This window comes from Paroedura picta, chromosome 9 (assembly GCF_049243985.1).
Source record: "Paroedura picta isolate Pp20150507F chromosome 9, Ppicta_v3.0, whole genome shotgun sequence".
NCBI classification, from domain to species: Eukaryota; Metazoa; Chordata; class Lepidosauria; order Squamata; family Gekkonidae; genus Paroedura; species Paroedura picta.
This window is the reverse complement of record NC_135377.1, coordinates 8,092,812-8,108,435: the sequence shown is the minus strand read 5'-3', so window position 1 is coordinate 8,108,435 and position 15,624 is coordinate 8,092,812. Positions and strand designations below refer to the sequence as shown.

Genomic DNA, 15,624 nt, shown 5'->3' with positions numbered 1-15,624 from the left:
TGCTAAGCTGGAAAGAGAAAACAGTATTTGCAAGCAAGAGGCATTATTAAGCATTCACCCATGTGGTTGCGCCATGCTTATCCTGTTGTTATCCGGATCCGGACAAGCAAAGTTTAGCTGGTGTGGGACTGGTGCACTAGTTGTATCAAAAGGCTATGTGCAAACTGAACCCAAAACCATGATGAGAAACAAAATTTCACCCCATCATCACTACCAATTCCTGTTCATGGTAGTCCCCATGAGGTCTGTGTTCCTTTGAGAAGAGAGTCTCCATTCTACGTTCTGGTGTCTCTACAAATATAATCTATACATTGAGCCATATGTCAGAGTGAGTAATGATCCAGCATTTCTGGACACTACAGGGTGCTACATCACTTTAAGTGTATATGGGTGTTATCTCCTTGAATGGGATGTCTCTCTTATCTTAGCCTGGGAGCTGCCTTCTGATTTCTTGTCTCTCTCACTTTGTGTTCTCACTCACTTCACATGGCCTTCCATGGAGACACATGTCTCTGCAGGACACTCCTGTAGTTGCAATGCTTGAAGGGGACACCTCTCTTTCTCTTAATCTGGAAGCTGCCTCATCTCTCATTTTATCTTCTCACTCACTTCATATGGCCTTTCATGGAGACACATGTCTCTGCATATCTTTCCAATAGATAAGAGTTGCCTCATGCTCCCATACACCTAAAGCTGGATAAACTGGCCATTTGTGATAGGGAAAGTACCCTTTAGGCTACTTTCTCTCCTGAATGTGAACAGGATAAGTTTACATTTTTTGCAATAAACCTCTTGGGAGATTTATTTATGACTCTCAGTATCATACTTCTGTGACTAGGCAAAGCTCTGCTATAGTAACCAAATATCCCAATAGGGTTATGGGCCCAGCACGCTTCTGCTGTGCAACTCTGCTATATTAACCAAATATCAAAATATTACTGGCCAGTCCCTCCCTAACCTTAGGGGTAATCCAGCTAGGAAGTGCCCTAAAAGGAGAAATGACCTGTAAAATAGTGTATGTTCTGTTCTGTCCTCAGTCACTGCAAATCATGGGTATACATGAAATAAAGATCATGCCCATCTGGTTATAATATGCATTGAATCCTGGTCCTGGTCCTGATGCCATCCTGGTCCTGATGCCATACTGCGTTCATCATAAGGACGCTAGTCCCCAGGTGGGACCTGAGGATCCCTTACATTTACAGCTCATCTTCAGGCAACCATTTGCCTGGAGGGGGAGGGGGGAAATGGCATTATACTGCACTGAAGTCCCTCCCTGCCCCAAACCTGGCCCCTCCTGGCTCCACCACCTAAGGCTCCAGGTTTTCCCCAACCACTTCATCTTCATAAAGAGGCCTCCTTCAAAATATCTTTCATTGGCCAACTGTGGTGGTCGCCATGATAAAGTTCTGGTATTGTAGAGCCCCCAAGTGGTGAGTAAACTTAAGCTAACATTTGTCACAGGGAACAGAAATAAAGATGGCATCCAGACCACATAAATGATTGCAATTGAAAATGGCATCAGGAGTTTGTGGCACAAAGATGCAGGATAGGTCGCTCAGGGACCCCAGTCCTACAGTAACACATTTTTTTCACTTTGTTTCTTGTTGCGCCAATTTGTCACCCATACAAAGGTTTCTGGCAACCACCTGGGAGAGTTATGGCTCTGTGCTAACTCTGTGGTTTGTGTTGGGTGATACTCTAGGATTCAGCCCCAAACTCTCTGGTTAAACCACAGAGTTTGGGGTGAATCCTAGAGTGTCACCCCAATGCAATGATGCCACTTCTGGATTTTTACTCAGAAGTGATATTGTGCATTGATAAGATCTGCAAAAGTTTCCTTAATTCTTCCCTGCACTAGCTCCCCATGAGAGAATCAGGTTTCATTTTTTCAAGAACTGAGCAATAATGGAGGGGAATCTAATGTTTCAAATGAAAATGTTACCTTCTCCCAATTTCATTTAGATAATACGTATTGAGAAGTAGAAAGAGAAGCCATCAAGGATGTCCCAGTTCCTTGAAGTTGCAGCTGAGATCTTCGTCTCTGCCCTTTGTTGTCCTATTCAATGAGCAAGGGAAAGCATCTTTGCAAGACAGATCTGAGTTCTAAGTGGGAAAGTTTACCTGCTGTCGCCAGAACTGCCACTCGTTCATCTTTCTTGATTTCCCCTTTTGTGCTTGCAGCTGAAAGAAACATTAGAAAGATAATTTTTTCCCTCCCTTTCCCAAAACACTTGAACTCAAGAGCAACCTATGAAGCTGATGGGCAGTAGGTTCAGGGCAGACAAAAGGAAATACTACTTTACACAGAGAGTAATTAACATGTGGAATTTGATGCCAATGAATGATGTGATGGCCACAGGAATAGACAGCTTGAAAGGGGCATTAGATAGATTCGTGTCTAACATCAGTGGCTACTGGCCCTGGTGGCTGAGGGTAACCTCCACACTCAGAAGCACTAAGCCTTGAATCCCAGAGCCAGGAGACAGCATCAGAGGAAGGCCTCGGCCTCTCTGCCCTGTTGTTGGCGCTCCAGAGGAACTGGTTGGCCACTGTGTGAGACAGGAGGCTGGACTAGATGGATCACTGATCCAGCAGAGCTTGTGTTACACTGTCCCATGAGGGCTATAGAAGTCTGTTCTCCAACGGCAGCCCTAAGTGTGCTACCTCCTTTCTATTGTGCAAGTGTGCAACTGTGAGCATGTATGTAAGCATGCTGTGCCTCCTCCCAGAATATGATTCCTTTGTGCTTCCCCCAGCAACTCATGGGGCATTGCAATAAAGCTCCCATTGCCTGCTCCACTACATCTCTTCCACCACAACATGTTCGACTGAGTAGCTCTAGGAATCAACAGAGACTCTATGGCATCATGGAGTTTCCAGTGATCTCTAGAGCTACCCTATGACACTTCTAGTTTTTTTATTAGTGCTGCATGCAATGCTCCTCAGCATTATCATTCAAAGGCAGAAATCAGGGCGGCTAGGTCCCTTCCAAAGTGAGGGACTCCCCACCTCAGTAGATGTCCCAATCAAAGAGTTTTTTGCCCAAATACTAGGGCGTCCTGTGATGCCAGTGATGTTACCCTGTCACCAGCAGTGTCACTGTAAAACCTGGCTTAGGCTTCATCCCATTACTGGGGAGTTCCCCTTATCTAGGTTTTCTAATTCTGGGTTAATAAATACCTGGATACGTTGTGGGTGGAGCCAGGAGTGGGCAGGATTTCAGGTGGGGAGGGGCCTCAGTGGAGTATAATGCTATGGAGTCCACCCTCCAAAGCATCCATTTTCTCCAGTGTGACTGACATCTGTCGCCTAGAGATGAGCTATAATTTGGGGGGATCCCCGGGTCCCACCTGGGGACTGGCATCCCTATGCCTCACCTTTCAAGTTGCCAGGAGGGACCTGGAAACAAAGGTTTACAAATCTATGCTACATATCACCCTGAGCCCAGATGCAGAGAGACTAATATTACTTTCAAGGCCATCCACAGCTTGGGACCTACATATCTGAGGCACCGCTTGTCTCCTTATGCCTCCCACAGAGCTCTCTGCTCTGCGTGTTTGAATCTGTTGATTGACCCCAGCCCCTGGGAGGTACACCTGGCCTCCAACAGGGCCAGGACCTTTTCAGTCCTGGCCCCAACCTGGTGGAATGAGCTCCCAGAAGAGGGCCCTGTTGGAGCTCTCACAGTTCCGCAGGGCCTGCAAGACAGAACTCTTCCACCAGGCATTTGGTTGAGGCCAGGCCAGAAAGATCGGGTCCCTCCCCGTACGGGCCTATGTGCCGGACATCTGGGCAGGAGTTATCCCCCCCCCCAGGCATTAGTGTATGGTTGCTGTCAGGGAACAGGACAGGAGGACATAGTTTGGATTTTTCTGCTTGTATTTTATGGGTTTTTAAATAATTTTACTGTAAACCAACACAAGCCCACAGGGTCTGGGAGCAGTGGCCAATAAAAGCAAATATAAATAAACAAATAAAAAAAACATCAATCAAATAAATGTGTTAAAAACAGGGATTCGGGTTTGGTTAACCGCTCCAAGTAAGTTTATCAATTCCCTTCCGTTCTGAAAGTATTCAAGCCCAGTATTAAAAAGGGAAGAGTTGTTTTGGGGTTTTTTAAATCACATTGATCTTAGAAATGGTCCGTTGAGGAAGTGAAAGCTTACTTACACTGCTCCTTCCCCAAGTTCGAAACAAAGAGGAGGCAGAAAAAGCCCAGAGACAAGTTCACCGCTCCGTGCAGAGGGAAGCAGGGCATTTTGCAAGCCGGCTTCCTTTTCTGGGAACGGCCTGGGGAGAAATAGAGGTGACAATATAAGTTCTCCAGCCCATTTCCTGGCAATGGCTTTACTGAGCTGAGAGCTCCATGGTAGAGGACATTTTCCTGAGAGTAAGCCCCAATCAACAAGAGACGTGCCCCAAACCCAAGAGCACGCACCTACTGGCAGTCCTAAAGGAAAAAAAGGTCATTCATTTTCCTTTCAATCTCCTCCCCAATCGTTGGCAGAGTTTAAAATTTGCAAAGAGTAGCGGAGCTCCAAGCTGCTTAAAAGAATAAAACAATTTTATTTCAAAGAGGAGCAATTTTTTTTTTAGAAAGAGGAATGGAGAGAGATTCCTAACTGTCTAACTGTTGTACACCGTCATTCCGTCTGCTGTTCTGGAGGCAAGCAGGAAGGAAGTGTGCTCAAAAGAGCAGGAAGTGTCCCATTGAGCCAATCAGGACACTGGAGGTGATAATTTGAAAAACTATCAGGCAGTTCCTAAGCTAACTATGCTCAACGCACATCTCCTCTGATGCCCCTTGCAGGACACTCTTCATATTCTGTTCAGTCAATACAAGCACACAGTGAAATCACCAAGCAATATAAAGCAGTTTGAAAACATTGGCCCCATGGAGGGTGGAGAGGGAGGAGAGCATGAGGGAGGCCCAATCAGATGCTCCAACTGAATTTCTGTACAAACTACACAAAAAATGTATCTCAACAGTATTTCAGATAGGTGGTCCCTCAGATATGCAGGGCCTGGGCAGATGTATTCAATTATCAAATTTCCAAGGAGGTTGCCTGTTATATAACTGCAGGAGTCCCTGTTCTGCCTTGGTCTTCTCATCAAGAGGTACACCTAAAACAGCAACTCGTGCAGACAAAGAAGGGAACGATTCTTTGCACGTGGAGACACTCTCTACAAATCAATGCAAAGTATGTCTCTAATTTTAACTTGAGGAGGGAGTACGAGGAATGTGAATAAGGGAACATTTCCTTGAAATTGTTTGAGGAACTCAGATCTAAGACCATCACCTGCGCACACCCATATACTGAGAAAGTTCTTGATTCATCGCAGGCCAAAAGCAGGAGTCCGATTAACTCCCATATTGGTTGGCTTTGTGACGTGTGCAAAATAGCTTCTCTGTTTGGTTGGACAATTACCCTGAGCCTCCATGCGATGGTGACATTTCGGAAAGAATGAGGGGATAAAAGGAAGACGAATGCCTTTGATGTCTATTCATGCTGTACAAAAGAATGGACAGGCCTGTCACTCCGATGGCTGTCATTAAGGAAGTTGGTTCGACAAACGGTCATGGATAAAGAGACAGATTTGTCAGATGTAGGAGTCGTTTTTTTGCTAGGGAACTTCTGCTAGCATGCAAAAACTGATAGGAAGGGCTGGGTGAACAGAAAATAGAAAAGAACTCGTTGAGGACATGGATGACCGTAAAGGAGTTTTTATGCTTGGTGAAGGTATGAGTTTCCACAAAATGTGTGCTTTAAATTGAGAATTTAATACATGTCACAGAGGGAGGGGGGAATTATTTCATGGGTAATGAACTGTGCAGTCCACTTTTCCCCTGAACAGAATGTTCCTTTCCTTATGAGTAATATTTAGCATTTAGAAGAGTTTGGTTTTTATGCTCCACTTTTCACTACCGGAAGGGGACTCGCCTTCCCTTCCTCTCCCCACAACAGACACCCTGTGAGGTGGGTGAGGCCGAGAGAGCTCTGATATCACTGCTCGGTCAGAACAGTTTTATCAGTGCCGTGGCGAGCCCAAGGTCACCCAGCTGGCTGCATGTGGAGGAGTGCAGAATCAAACCCGGCATGCCAGATTAGAAGTCCGCACTCCTAACCACTACACCAAACTGTGAATCTTCCATCCCTGAACGTCTATTCAGTCCCATAAAACTAACGTCTTGTTAATGCATGTCAGACAAAGATACTGTGCCTTTGAGTTGGGGTCATTTGAACCTCTTTAGCCCCTGTAGTTTTGGGGAGTGGCTGAAGTGAGTGCTGTTGTTTTGGTTTTGGCAATCAATTAGTTATGCTTAAGGCCCACTGAGCCCTATAGGGCTGCTAACTCCAGGTGGAGCAGGGAGATCTCCCTGAATTACAATTGACCTCCAGGCTACAGAGATCAGCCCCCCTGGAGAAAATGAAGCTGAAGAAAAGAATCCAAAATCTGAACAATGAAAGTTTTTCTTAATCAATTCTTGGTATTTATGTCATGCACTGGAGCAACCAAAATGAGATCTTAGTTAAGTTGCCTGTTTTCAAATCCAAAATTGTACTCAGTGGTTACATCCTCAGCAAGAATCTTAAATCAAATGTTGAGTCAATTTCAAAATTAGTCTTCAAGTATCCCTTAAGCAGTAGCTTATCAAGTATGGGGTCAGTCCAGATATGGACTCCTATTGCATGGGGTATGGGGTCAAGTATGGGGTCGGTCTGCAATAGAAATCGAGATCTTTATTCCTATTGTGGATCGACCCCATACTTGATGAGCTACTGCTTAAGGGATTCTTGAAGACTAATTTTGAAATTGACTCAACATTTGATTTAAGACTCTTCCTGAGGATGTAACCACTGAGAAAAAATTTGGATTTGAAAACGGGCAACTTAGCGAGGATCTCATTTCGATTACTCCAGTGCATGAAATAGATACCAAGAATTGATTAAGAAACTTTGGATTCTTCTCTTTGTCTTCAGTTTAAAGATTCAGCTTTTGGATTCTTCTCTTTGTCTTCAGTTTAAACAGTTCTACTTTGGTTTCACATGAAGGAAATAGCAGCTTTGGGGGTAGAGCGATGATTGCCCTGAGTCTTCATGCAATTATGACAATTTGGAGAGAATGAGGTGATAAAAGGAAGACGAATGCCTTTGATGTCCATTAGTACTTATGAAAGAATGAACAGGTCTGAGGGCTTGAGTCGTAGTTTGCTTGAGTCAGTTCATCTCATGGTGCATCTTCCCACTGCCTTCAAATTTTCCTAGCATTGTTGTCTTTTATATGCTGTTAAAGAGACCACAAGGAGAGCCCAGGTGGGTCAGACCAGTAGTCCAGCAGCTCCACGATTCTGTATCACACCATGGCCAACCAGCCCCACCTACCTCACTGGGTGTCTGTTGCGGGCAGAGGGATTTGGGATTCCTTCGGGTAGTGAAAAGTGGGATATAAAAAGATCTTCTTCTTCTTCTTCTTCTTCTTCTTCTTCTTCTTCTTCTTCTTCTTCTTCTTCTTCTTCTCCCAGTTGCCCCGGAAGGCCAGTGAACCCGGGATACAGGCTATGACCTTTCTCAGTGCTGGTAGTGAGACGTTTACTGCCCAGGAATGTGTGGGTTCCGTTTAGGCACTATGGCTAGCAGCCACTGATGGACAGATCATCCATGTATCTGTCCCAGCCCCCTTTTGTGTTTGTGGCCATCACCATGTCCACTGGTAGTGAATTCCACAATCTGATAACTCATTGAATAAAAAAATTATCTTGTCCACTCAGAATCCATTGTCCATCACCTTCATTGCCCCCATATGGATACTATTATGGGAAAAGGAGGGGGAAACCACATTTCTATTTTCTCCAGCTCATGCATTATTATTTATAGTAAAACTTTCAACATTACTCCATCTGTGGATACTTAAATCTAGAAACTGGGGCCATGTACAGACCAGACAGATCGTTAGACAAACTTGGAAAAAACCATAGCAGCCAGTAAAACAAAATGCCCTGAGATATGCACTTCTAAAAATAGTTGTGTCGAGATGACATCTCTGTTGATTTTCAATAAAGCTTTTAGATCTTTTAAAAAGATAGCTTGAAGTATTGATAATTATTCTTTAAAAGGTCGACAATTATTTATTTTTATTATTGATCCTTATCACATAGATTGGAGGAAGATTATAAATATGTAATGTATCTAGAAATGTAATTATTTTCATGCTGGTCTTTGATAATAATGAATAATGCAATTCAATTAAATTCCTAATATCGGTGCCAGCCAATTTAGCCGGAATAGTAACGGAAAGGGGAAAGAAACAAGTTATGTTATCCTAAAAGACAGTGGTTGTTTGATTTTTTAAAAAAGATTTTCATTTATAATACATTTTGCAATTGACTGGCAATGGGGAAGAGTGTGTTTGCAGTGATGATCTAAAATTTCAACACCAACCCTCAGTTGATCTAAAATTTCAACACCAACCCTCAGTAAGTCTTAAAAATTGCTGAATTTGCCCCTGTAAAACAAGGCTTAATCTGTTTATGAACACAAGCTAAATTTCATGAGTTTTTGACCCAAAGTTTGAATTTAACTAAAATACATTAAATCAGGGCTATTGTGTTTAAAGGTTAGGTCATCAGTCCTATTAATTTCAGCTGTCACGTCAGCTTAAATGCCAACTATTTCTAACTTAGTTAACCTTTTGCATTACAGCAATGGGAGAAATACATTCAGGCAGGATTAAATCCCACTGCATTATTGTAACAGGTACATTAGGTTCCAAACAGCATCAACTGGCTAGTCCCGCTGAACCGAACAAATACCTTAAAATACTCTCCCTCTGTCTGCATCAGATCAGATCCCAAGTGTGTCCCCACCCAGATAACAAGGGCCTCCTCTGAATGTAAAATACACAGAGAGATTCCCCTTGCATATTTACTTCCATGTTTCAGTTCAGATTCTAACTGCACAGGCCGTTGTTGAAAAGTATCTTTATAAAAACTTGTTGAAAGAAACAGGAAGAGGGGGGGAGAATATTTTCCCCCCAGGCATTGAGGATATATATCTGACAGCTGTTTTTTTTTCTCCCCTGCACAGGTAATCCCTGACTTTAGAACAATCTATTTTAAAATCATAGCCTTTTATTCAGTCTGATCTCTTGGTAAAGAGCTCAAAGGGGGAGGGGGGGGGTTCCAAAAGGGGTTCACCTTGATTTGATTTGATTTGATTTCAGTGATACCAGCCCCTGCCCCCAGCGCCCGCTTATCTGCGTATCTTTTAGTATCCGCTTACCTGGCTTTTGCAGGTGGGGCCCAGATGCCCTTCAGCGAGCGTCAGTCCGCCAGGGAGGTTATCGTGTGCTTTTTGGCGACAGCTCAAGAACCGCAGAGAAGTAATTTTTCTTTTCTCTTTTTTTTTTTACCAGAAAGCTCAAAGCCCGTGTAAAACAGAAAGTGTCGATCCCAACGGGACACAGGCTGAGACCAAACCTTTTGCACGAAAGCAAAAAATGCAGGTGGCGCAACCTGGAGGGATTTCCTTTGCGAGGTGACTGACTGAGCAGGATGGGACGGGACAATGACATTTGGCAACTATCACTTTCCCTGAAAAATAGAATGGACCAGATTCTCCCCTCCCACGCCTCTTTAAAGAGACAGGCTCTTTCAGTGTCGTTAGGGAAATGTCACTTCTGACAGGGAGAGCTGACCTTGGAGCATGTCTGTGCCTCAATTCTTGTTTTGTTGTGCTCCGAATCACCCGTGGGCCTCTGGCCAGCTGCGTATTATGGCTTGCCTGATACCTGATCCCCCCAGGCCTGTAGAAAGCACACTTACAGCACCACTGTGAGCAGAGTTCCACCCTTCTAAGTCCAGTCAAACCAACTTTGGGGACTGGCTGTGGTCGGGTTGCCAGTTCTGGGTCGGGAAATACCTGGACGTTTGGGGTTGGAGCCTAGGGACGGTGGGGTTAAGGGAGAGGAAGAACCTCAGCATGCCATAGAGTTCACCCTCCAGAGCAGCCATTTTCTCCAGGGGAACTGATTGTCGTCTGGTGATTAGTCATAATTCCGAGATAATTTTAGGCCCCACCTGGAGGCTGGCCACCCTAAGCTGTGGCTCGGTGGTAGGGCATCTCCATGGCATGCAGAAGAAGAATTGTTGATATTTCACATGTGATGTTCTTGCATCACTTGGACATCGGGGAAGGGGACATGCTCTGGATTTGGACAAAATTCTATGGTCAGAAGCTAATTCTACCATAGAGGTTTTGCCCACAAGCCAGAGTGTCACCGCCCCTGATGTCTGCGATGTGCTGTGTGCTATGTCATTTCTGGACATCACATTTTACTATCTGGTTCTTCCATTCTAGCTCCTGGTAAGTCCCCCTCCCCTCCTTCCATCAGCTGGTTTGACCGAACTGATCACCCTATTCTCCTCTCCTCTAAAGAGATGCCTGCTATTTAAACCCTTCCAAAGCCCTGGCATAGATCAGCTTTGCAGTACCCCCTGAAGACTTCCAAGGAGAGGACCCCTTTGCCCCTTCATGGAGTCCATTCCAGAGTTGGAACCACAATGGAAGAGTCCCAGGTTCTGGTCAGTGCCCAACTGGACCCTTTAATTCACTTGGACCGGTCTGATTGGGAGCTTTTCCGAGGTGGAACTGGCAACAAATTAGCTAGATTTCGGTTTGTTCTATGTTTACTTCCTGGTTTTGTGCTTAAGTGCATCATATGTATAAATTCCAGAACTTGAGGGCTTCCAATGAAGCTGGTGAGCAGTAGATTCAAGATGGACAAAGAAAATACTACTTTACACAGAGTGATTAAAATATGGAATTTTCTGCCAGAGACTATGGAGACAGTCACAGAAATCAACAGTTTGAAAAGGGGAAGAGACAAATTCATGGAGAATAAGTGTGTCAGTGGCTACTAGCCATGGTGGCTGAGGGGAACCTACACTTCTGGAGGTACTAAACCTTTGAATCCCAGAGACAGGAAGCAACATCATGGGGAGATCTTAGCCTCTCTGCCCTGTTGTTGGCCCTCCAGAGGAACTGGTTGGCCCCTGTCTGAGCCAGGATGCTCGACTAGATGGACCACTGGTCAGCAAGGCTCTTCCTAGGTCCTTATCAGGCCTTGGCCTCTATGCCCTGTTGTTGGCCTTTCAGAGGAACCGGTTGGCCGCTGAGACAGGATGCTGGACTTGATTGTCAGATCCAGCAGGATTCTGATGATGTTCTTATGTAATGGATAAATCTTTGAGTAATGTACTTATTTTGAATTTTTTATGTTTCTTACTTTGGTGGTGGTGTCATTCATAAAGTTTTTTTTTAAAGTGATGATTGGATCTGTTGGGTTTATTGCTGTGCTAAAACGGAAGATCCATCAGATGTGAAGTTCATTTTCGCTGGCTTACCTGCTCCCTCCTGGATGGCAGGATCCATTCTTCATCTCCTTTACAACGAGGACTACTCGAATGGCCTTTTTCACAGCCTGTATCCAGTGAAGAGGATGAGAAGGGGGGGGGGGGAAGATCCTCTAACACAGGCAGATTTTTTATGAATTGTGTCTAATCATACCCCTTGGAGTTTTTTGTTCCCATTGGCCCTCACTTAATATTTCATCAATTGGGCTGGAATAAAAGCATCCGGGATAACGATCTATCACAAGCCGCTCCATCTGAGGAATAAAGGTATTCCCCGGGAGCCAGTCCAAACGGTTTGATGTTCTGATACTAAGGCAATTTGACTTTCAGCAGGATGTACATAACACATTGAGGGTTTGGCAGTTTCAGAGGCACCAAAGTGATTCCCCCCCAGCTAAATTGTGAGAGTGTTCCGCTACAGTCAGAATACAAGAAACTTTATAAGGGGCAATAATATTTTTTTTTCCCAGTGGGAACAAGGCTCAGATGAATCGCAGGAGGCATTTTCTCAGGGGTATAGCCTTTGGGCTTTTTGGTGTCCCGGCTCGGGAATGGTTCCATCAGGCTGGAACTGCCAAAGGGAAAAGGAAGACAAGAGTTACATGGAACCTCCAGGTTCAAGGACTCGCCCACCATGGTTAATTTTTGTACTTGCAAGAAGTTCAGGGTCTCTATGCAGAGGCAGGCAATGGTAGACATCCTCAGAATGTGTATTACCTTGAATACCCTGAGAAGTCACAATAAGTGGGCCATGACTTGATGGTGTGGCTCAGGAGCCAGTGTGGCTCTTCTGAGACTGGTTCCTAACCTGGCCCCTGATCTGTTGGAGTCTGCTTACCATTATTATCTCTCCATAGCATTGAGCTGACTGTGAGAATCATAGAACCATAGAGTTGGAAGGGACCTCCTGGGTCATCTAGTCCAACCTCCTGCACTGTGGAGGACACTCACAACACTATCACTCATCCACAGTCACCTGCCATTCCCTTGAACCTTCACAGAATCAGCCTCTCCATCAAATGGCTATCTAGCCTCTGTTTAAAAATCTCCAAAGATGGAGAACCCACCACCTCCTGAAGAAGCCTGTTCTACCGAGAAACCGCTCTAACTGCCAGGAACTTCTTCCAGATGCTTTGAATTAATTTACTCCCATTGGTTCTGGTCCATCCCTTTGTGGCAAGAGAGAACAACTCCGCTCCATCTTCTACATGGCAGTCTTTTAAATACTTGATGGTTATCCGTTTGGAAACGAAACGCACTACACTGAGAGTAATTGAAATTTCTCTTTTATTTTTTAATAAGTGGTGCAGGTTTCTTTTTTAAGACAGAACATAAAAAAACAGGTAAGAAGTATTATTTGCATAATATATATATATATATATTGAAATAAACATATTAAAATTGTTCAAATGTCAGATAGTGCTGGAATATAAATTACACATACCGTTTAAAAATTACAATAAATAATATTAGAAAGAGCACTAAAGGCCACTTGTATAAAAATTGTGTTCTCTTGTTAGCCAGAATCTGAAACGCATCTTGATAGCATGGAGAGTTTACTTGAGTGAGCAAGGCACAGACAAGTTAGAAAGAACAATCGGCTCTAAGCTAGAAAACAAAACACAAGTTGATCGTCAGACGTGATGACTTGGCTTGTTCAAACAAATGGATTACGCTTCACTGCAAGATGGTGGGGTTATCCGTAAGGGTTGTGGTCTGAGAACTTACCCCTGGCAGCCATTAATCCTCAACAGAAGTCATTCTACTTTGGGTTTAGCAGGAGCTGAAGGGTTAACAAAATTGGCTCCACCCACAGGATGACTCCCACTGTCACAGGCAAAGGACGTGTTAACCCCTTCCAGCCCAGAGTGAATAGCAGTTGATTGAGAATGTAAGCCTGCTGGAAAGGCCCAACAGCTTTTTGATTTCTGTACTTGGCCTCGTAGTTTTAGGTGCTCTTTACCTGTCCAAGGGTTTTGTCATGGGACCCAGCTCTGACAGAACTCGGGTTAGGTCCTGGTCCAGGGTACTCTAAATTATCAAGAAGGGAGGGAGGGAGGGAGGGAGAGAGAGAGAGAGAGAGAGAGAGAGAGAGAGAGAGAGAGAGAGAGAGAGAGAGAGAGAGAGAAAGAAAGAAAGAAAGAAAGAAAGAAAGAAAGAAAGAAAGAGAGAGAGAGAGAGAGAAAGAGAGAGAGAGTGAGAGAGAGAGAGAGAGAAAGAAAGAAAGAGAGAAAGAGAGAGTGAGAGAAAGAAAGAAAGAGAGAAAGAAAGAGAGAGAAGAGAGAGAGAAAGAGAGAGTGAGAGAGAGAGAAAGGAAGAGAGAAAGAGAGAGAGAAAGAGAGAGTGAGAGAGAGAAAGAAAGAAAGCAAGAGAGAGAGAGAGAAAGAGAGAGAGAAAGAAAGAGAGAAAGAAAGAAAGAAAGAAAGAAAGAGAGAAAGAAAGAAAGAAAGAAAGAAAGAAAGAAAGAAAGAAAGAAAGAAAGAAAGAAAGAAAGAGGGAGGGAGGGAGGGAGGGAGGGAGGGAGGGAGGGAGATGAAGGGAGGGATGGGAAGAAGGGGAGGGAGGAAGAAAGAGAGAGGGGGAGACCATCGAATCGATAATTTAATCAATACTGATTAAATCATCAATAACTAATTACTATTTGATGAGTTCATCATCCCTCATATAAAGAATACATTTAAATAATACATATTCCAGGCATGTGGGCTCAACAAAACCCCTGCTGAAGCTTACTTTGGGGAGGAAGCAATTACAGATCCCTTCATCTGGATCTCAGCTGCAGCAGCGGGAGGAGCTGCTTATGGATTTATTAGTTACATTCCACAAAATGCTTCTTAACAGTTCAAGAAATTAGTAACTTTTAAGACTGGATGAGGAGGGCATGCCGTGGGCCGGCTGTAGCCCTTGCAGGTATGTCTAAAACCTCCATCCTCAACACATTCTTGCAAGATCGTGGCCCTGATATGAATGGGGTGGATCCTACCACTACTCTACCCCTTTACTGAGCCAAGTTGGATGCCTACCTCCTTTCGCCCACCTTGAGTGGTTGTTCCTCCAACGGAAGAGCCACTCAAGGGCATGCAAGGTTTCTTAGGCTTAAATAGGGGCTCTCCCTACATTGCTTTCCCCATAACCACCCGCTGCTTCTCAGGCCAGCAGAGATGGAGGGAGGGGACTCAACAACATACAAAGTCACTACTGGCCCAAACCTGGAAATGATGTCATCGTCTCTGGGAAATTTCGGACTAATGTTATAATATTGCCTGGATGAAATGACCTCACTTTTTAGCCCACTTCTTCCCACCTAGCTTTCCCTGGAAATTGGTCTTAGTGACCCCAAGCTTGAGGAAGTGTCGGAGGAAGCTTGGATCCACCCTGATCTTATGGAGCTGCCGATGCTGCTATTTCTGATCATGGTCAGCACAAGCCATTTGAGTGGTTGCTTTGGATAGGCACCAGATGGCAGTGGCACAGGAGTTGCCCTCTGGACCCGCACCAGTGTTGGCCATGTCCAAGAAGTGCTCTCTGCAGGGCTGTCATTACCATGGAGTTTCAACCAGTTCCCGACAACACAAGCCAATGCATTGGGCGTAACATACAAGCATTCCTCACCCCACCTACGGGTCTTACTGCCCACCATAGAGCTGCCAGAGATTCCTAGATTTACCCATTGTCACTTCTGGGTAGCTCTAGGAAACCTCAAGAACTCTATGGTCAGAATTTCCTGTAAGTAGACAAGCCCTTATTTTTCTTTTACATTTTCTTCCAAGAAAACCTCTCCTGCTGGTGGCAGGCAATATCGGGTAACCCTAGTCAAAGCCCTAATCCTGCCTGGGTCCAAAGTAAGCATTCGGGACGCTTGTCGTGGAGCCGGGCAACAGCAGATAAAAGTAGCAGCTTTCTTGGAGGGATAAAATACCCATAAGTAGCCATGGTCACAGTCTCAAAGTCTAACATATTTCTCCGGCTGCAGCCACACATTATGGAATAGGGCACCCTGTTGCACTATAGCCAAGCATTCACAACTGGATTATCCCGTGCAGACAAGAGAATCAAGCTCCGAATGGTTGCGATGTGTGTGTGCAGACCCAGAAAGGAGTTTTATTGCCATCGACGGGACTTAGTCCCCTAGTACATTAGCAGAGGCCTTACAGTCCTATCCTCTGTTTGCGCAGGTGGGTTGTCTTTAAGGTGTTCTTGTTAGAACA

At 44.6% G+C, this 15,624-nt stretch overlaps 1 protein-coding gene across 3 annotated transcripts in view; it reads right to left on the bottom strand.

The window, feature by feature from the left end:
- Positions 1-9,593, bottom strand: part of HHLA1 (HHLA1 neighbor of OC90) — a 31,674-nt gene extending 22,081 nt beyond the window's left edge. For 2 of the 3 annotated variants that reach the window (XM_077351179.1, XM_077351181.1), the window contains exons 1-3: positions 9,285-9,593; positions 4,174-4,293; positions 2,125-2,184 (exon numbers count right to left, since the gene is read on the bottom strand). In XM_077351179.1, the coding sequence (XP_077207294.1) occupies positions 2,125-2,184; positions 4,174-4,261 (148 nt within the window). In that variant the 5' untranslated portion in view covers positions 4,262-4,293; positions 9,285-9,593. Of the gene's footprint in view, positions 1-2,124; positions 2,185-4,173; positions 4,294-9,283 lie in introns of all 3 variants that reach the window. The other variant, XM_077351180.1, reaches the window with a different exon arrangement.
- Positions 9,594-15,624: the final 6,031 nt, after the last annotated feature.